The sequence below is a fragment of the Pseudophryne corroboree genome, chromosome 2 (assembly GCF_028390025.1).
Source record: "Pseudophryne corroboree isolate aPseCor3 chromosome 2, aPseCor3.hap2, whole genome shotgun sequence".
Classification (NCBI taxonomy): domain Eukaryota; kingdom Metazoa; phylum Chordata; class Amphibia; order Anura; family Myobatrachidae; genus Pseudophryne; species Pseudophryne corroboree.
Window position 1 is genome coordinate 925,661,334 of NC_086445.1, and position 6,145 is coordinate 925,667,478.

Below are 6,145 nucleotides of genomic sequence, written 5' to 3' on the forward strand. Positions count from 1 at the left end.
ATAAATTATAATTTGCTAACACACTTTGTTCCCTTCCCACTTTCGTAACTCTCTCTGGTCTCTAGTGTACAGATATAACCTCTATTGCAGGCATTTCACCTTGCTTAACCCTGAGAAGTACACATGTACTGAATACTCCTCCTCCCACATAAAATCAGGCATCCCCCCAACAGACATGTGAAAAGCCCCTCCCCCATGAACACACTTGTACACTCACACATATCCACTGTTTCACATTAGTAAAAACTGTTACACAACAGACAGATTTCGCTTTTCATTTTTTTTTTATTTTAGAAACAATTTATGAATACAATAAACATTTACGAAAAAAATATAAAAATAATTGGTCACAAAATGATAGCAATAAACATACACTTGGCATTCTTCATTGATATATCAGAGACCATATCCAGACTAAGCACAGATATATAGAGGTTCTGCAGCAATTACTTTTATGTGAACCTGAAGTTTCATAAAAATAACACCTTTGGAAGGTGAAGATCAGAGCAGGAGAAGGTATTCTATAGCGACAACCTATTGGAAATATACAGGCCAGTTACAGTATACGTCTTAAATATGCAATATATCATTAAACTTTACATCTCACATTTGGATAAATCAGAAAAGCACTGGTACCAGGAAAACGTCTGCACCCCCCTAAATGACAGTACCATCTGCGCTCTTTAAGCTGCAGGTGGGAACTGAATTTCAGCAATGGGCGCAGACGGTTTTTCCAGCATGAAATAATGAATACTGAAATATTGCAACTTCCATATTCTCATTTGGTTAAGAATAAAATCACTAATAGTGTAGTTCACAAGTAGGTCCCAACGTGTCCTGCCACCCTCCCACTTTGCCTCAACATATTTCACTTGTTAGTACTTTTAACTGCTGATGTATTATCCCTGAGTGTGCCCTATGTGTCTGACTTGACATACAGAACGCTTCACTGCAGTGTTGCATTTTGACCACAAGGGGTGCCCTTGTGACACAGTCTGTATGCATCTGCTTAAACCAATCTCTGTCCTCCTACTTAAGGATTTAAAAGGACAGCCAACACTCCTACCCCCAAATCCAAGTTATGCACCTCCACCCAAATTATGAGTCACTGTCCCTGCATTTCACAGCCTGATTAGTCTTCAGCGTCCTCTGCTGGGTGGGGCTGGCAGGTGATTCTCCTTGCATGGGCTTGTTCATTTGTAGCATGAGTGAAGGAAAAAGCCAGAATGATGACAAGTCTTTTAAGAGTGGCTAATGCCACGGTTTTGTATGAATAGCTCAAGGAAGAATAAAACGAGATGGTGAGCAAATGTCCCAAACCCCTGTGTCCTTAGATGGCTGAAACACAAGGCAATCATTGTCCCTTACAAGGCTGATTAAACGTAGTTGCTTGCTGGTCCAGACCTGGCCGCTGAGTATTTGGCAGAGTAGGGTTTCTGGTCCCTTGGTGGGCAGTTGCAGCAGAGCATTGCACCACCCAGGAGAAGCAGAGCAGCTGAAGCCCAACCGATGTACAGGGATGCCCCCAACTCTCTCTTCTGTGCCTCCACCACCAGTGGGTTGTAGAAGTCTCGGATGATGTTGTTTGCAGACCAGGAGACTGGGATCAGGGTGAGGATTCCGGCCACAATGAAGACAATCCCAGCAACAATCATGATCTTGGATTTGGTAGACTCATCCTCAATGCAGTTAGTGCACTTGCCTCCCATGATGGACAGCATGACTCCTAGGACAGCCACCACGATGGCAATGACGATCAGGGCTCTGGCTGCCTGGAGATCTTGGGGGAGGGCAAGCATAGAGTCATAGACCTTGCACTGCATCTGCCCTGTGCTTTGCACCACACAGTTCATCCATAGTCCTTCCCAAACGATCTGGGCCACCACAATATTGTTACCGATGAAGGCAGTCACCCTCCACATAGGAAGGGCGCAGGTAATCACGCTGCCCAGCCAGCCAATGATGGAAAGGGCAATGCCCAGGACTTGGAGACCCATAGAAGCCATGTCTTGCTGTGTCTTGGGCGATAGATCAGGTGCTATGTCTTGGGTGATGGATCAGATGTTGTGCCCTGGTTGATCAGAGGTGTGAATGTGAGGTGGAAGTAACTGTAAGGTAGATATATCCATAGCACATATAGGAGGAGCTTGGCTGCACTGATCCGGTTTCCTATCCCATAGAAACTCACTAGGAGCCATGAAACCAGTTGGGCTGGATTCTGTATTTTGTCACAACAATGAGTGGTTTCACCCTCCCTTCTCCTCCCCCAACAACCCGACAGAATCATCATTTTATTCTATGTGTCATCTGTTGCAGCAACAGGAATTCCCCAATAGCCCTGATAATGCAAGATCTGTTTTGCAGCAAGAAAACAGAAAGTGTACAAAGTGACAAGAAAGTATCTATCAGCTTATCGCCGGAAGTGGGATGATGAAGATGGAAACAATCTGAAACCTACCTGCTGTCATAAACAAATAGTGACTAACTATATACCTGTATTTGTGAGGTCACTGACTGCTGCCTTGTAGCAATATATCATCCTATGTGTACACACTGGCTGGGGTCATAATTCTCACCGATACTTGTTTTTTCTACCATGTAATTCATCCATAACTACTTATATACAAGACAGGTTCTGATAAAAACATCCGGATAAGTGATTACAGAATAAACTGTGATTCAGCTGCTGATGACCCACTACCCTCATTCTTTAAGGAGCTAACTAGTATCACTGGAGCTCTAGCTCCGCAAGCAGAGGGTATGTATCATTATTACACACAACACCATGATCTAGGAATCTATAATAGCGTTATATTATAATGTAACACATACCACTTGTTACAGTACTGTCAGCCCGCCCCCGATCATTACATAAATAAATACATGTGATATGTGCCTCATATGGTAAATGAATAGAAATGGTGTACCTTATGCTACAGACGTGGGAACATGGTCAAATTCAGTAGCTGTTGAACTACAAGTCCCAGCTGACCTGGGATGTGTGGATTTGTAGTTCCACAATAGCTGGGGAGCAGCTGGCTTTCCTGTTCTGCAGCACCTGCCGTTGAGCAATATCTTTGACAGGTATAATACCAAACTGCTAATCCTTTATTATAGGACGCATCATAAAAAGAGTTTACAGTACGGTGCAGCGTTATTGCTTTGTGTTCTGGATTCTTATTCTGTAAGGCGTCTGAATAAATACACGTGCTCATCTCTATTAAACTTACTGCGATGCGTTTCCTTTATATAGTGGAAGATCTTTTCATGTTATACCTATGCTGTGAAGTTTATTAGTTATGAAATAATTGAATTTAACTAGTTAATAATTCATAAACTGTGAGAGATAAATGGCAGCACCACAGTCACATGTACTACGGGAACACTGCAGTCACAACCCGTGGGAGAGAGACTTCTACTCCAATGTCTTTCTGTCATGTCGAAAAAAATTACCACTAACCATATTTAAGTTAAAAGAAAGGATTATCACCAGTGCTTAAAGTGGTCCTGGAGAGGGGGTGGAACTCGCCCCTCCCTCCACCCCAGCGCCCCAGATTTTGCACGCCTACACAAAAAAGGGGCATGGTCTCAAAAAGAAAGTGGTGTGGTCACCCAATAGTATCCCCAATCGAAATTACGGCGCATAGTAGCACAATCTTATATTATGACACACATTAGTGCCCCTTATACACAAAGCACACAGTAGTAGCACCCCAAATACACATAATGACCACAGCAGTAGCACCCCTTATACAATGCCCTCAGGAGTAGTGCCCCTTATGCACTGTAGTGGTAGTGCTCACAGTTATAGTGCCCCTTATGTAGAGCCCATAGTATTGGTGCCCCTTATAAAGTGCCCACAGGAGAGATGTCCCTTATTAAGTGCCCCCCTATGCAATGCCCCCAGTAGATATGCCCCCCAGTGGTAATGTATTGCCCCCAGTAGTAATGTCCCCATAGTTATGCCCCCAATAGAGATGCCCCCAGTAGAGATGCCCACTGCCAGTAGAGATGCCCTGAATAGAGATGCCCAACTGCCAGTAGAGATGCCCCCAGTAGAGATGCCCCACTGCCAATACTGATGCCCCAGTACAGATGCCCCAGGTAGAGCTGACCCAGTACAGATACCCCCTGTAGAGCTGCCCTCAGTATAGCTGCTGCCAGTACAGATGCCCCAGGTAGAGCTGCCTCCAGTACAGATGCCCCAGGTAGAGCTGCCCCCTGCACAGCTGTCCCCAATACAGATGCCCCAGGTAGAGCTGCCCCCAGTACAGATGCCCCAGGTAGAGATGCCCCCTAGTAGCGCCGCTTCACACACACACAATAATAATAATAAAAAAACACACACACAATACTCACCATCCCCGCTCCTGCATCTGGACCACTGACCTTCGCCTGGCGCCCGCTCCTCGTATCTATGCGAGAGACGTCATGATGTTTCTCCCATAGTGCCACACACAGCCGGAAGCCGGAGCTCAGGAGTGAGCTCCGGCTGCTGCTGAGGAGAAGGTGCCGCGCCCGTTGGTAACACAACCTCAGAGGGCACCCGGCATCCCCATGCGGCTTCAGGGTCACCTTCTGGGTTAGGTGAGCCAGAGGAGGCAGAACTACGTTCGGTCTCCAATTGGAACTGACGGAACGCAGTTCCGCCCCGTTCCGGCTTACTTTAACCTCTGATTATCACTAAGTATACATCCAATGAGGGTTTTTTTTTCCTCTGGTCCTTCTTTTATGTTCATTTTTTTTTTAAATATTCTTATTAGCATGAAAAACTACTGTGCAGTGAGGTGCGGTGAGGTCACTGGCTGGGGAGGTACCTGTAGTATCAGAGCCAAATTTACACACACACATATATTATATATATATATATATATATATATATATATATATATATATATATATATATAAACATATATATTGGTAGATGCTCAATTAGCTTAGTGATATCATTCAGGTGCTCGAAAGGGAGGGGTATTTCTAAGCAAGAAAAAAAGCCATTTGTTTCCCCCAGCACCCTGAATGATAACCGTAACCAGATTTAAATTCCACATAATAATAGATTTTTGGGGCTTTGGGGCTTATTCACACATTTGCGCAAATATGTGTAACGAAGATCTCTGAATTCTATTATTATGTGGAATTTAAATCTGGTTACGGTTATCATTCAGGGTGCTGGGGGAAACAAATGGCTTTTTTTCTTGCTATATATATATATATATATATATTGTGACAAGAACACTGGGATAGTGTTTGAGGGCAGGTATATTTGTCCCAGGTTCTTGTCTTACATGTTTTAGAAAATGTTAACTTCTAGGAAAAATGCTTTTTGTTTTGTCTGAACCTTTTCAGTTTGCTGTAAAAGCTGGGTAAAGGCTCTGAGAGAGAGATAAGGCGAGTTCTAGACATTGGGCCCAGTTCGGGTCTTTGGCCTCACAGAGGGCTAATCAGGGTTTCAGCTGTGTAAGAGTGATATAGTGTTTCTAACCTGATTAGTATGGGCAGACTGCCTGGGAAGGCTGCAGGATCTGTGTGTGAGAGACACGCTTTCTGATGCAAGTAAGCTATACAGTATGTACTGAAGAACTCTGTGTTTTGTTTAGTGACAGTTAGGAACATCTTATGTTTAGTTAGTGCCGGACAGGCAAGGTATTTTTATTTTGGGGTTTGTTTTATTTTCTGTTTCAATAAAACTGGCCGGGGTCAGTTGTACCAGAAACTGGACTTGTGTTGTTCCTCAGCTGCGTGCTGCCATATTCCCCAGGAAAAGGCACCTTGCACCCCTACAGTGTTACAACTTGGTGGAGAATGCGGGCAAGCCGTTCTGCGCATAAGTGAAAGCAGCAGCTTTGTGAGGCCTGCAGAAAACGGTGGTTTATGCAGATACAGCCCAGTGTGAAGTTACTGAGACTCACCCCTGAGGGTTTGATATATGTCCTGGGTGAAAGCAGCTGCAAAGCCACCTGAAAAATCTGTTGACATGGAGGATCTGCTTAAAGCCTTGCTGCAAGCTACAGCGGCTCAGCAGGAGGCCAACCGACAGCAGCAGGTGGCAATGGAGGAAAATTGGAGACTACAGCGTCAGGATAGAGAGGCCTTAGCAGAAGTGGTGCAGAGACTTGCAGCTCGGGTTGGAGATGTGGCCGTC

The 6,145-nt window shown here is 44.6% G+C and overlaps 1 protein-coding gene across 1 annotated transcript; it reads right to left on the reverse strand.

Moving 5' to 3' along the window:
- Window positions 1–265: 265 nt before the first annotated feature.
- Window positions 266–2,106, reverse strand: CLDN4 (claudin 4). The gene has a single exon (XM_063956183.1). It carries the CDS (start codon window positions 2,004–2,006, stop codon window positions 1,377–1,379), a length of 630 nt encoding a protein of 209 aa, XP_063812253.1. The 5' UTR covers window positions 2,007–2,106; the 3' UTR covers window positions 266–1,376.
- Window positions 2,107–6,145: the final 4,039 nt, after the last annotated feature.

Coding starts and splice junctions, on each gene's coding strand:
- CLDN4 (XM_063956183.1), bottom strand. CDS start 2,006: ATGGCTTCTATGGGTCTCCAAGTCCTGGGCATTGCCCTTTCCATCATT.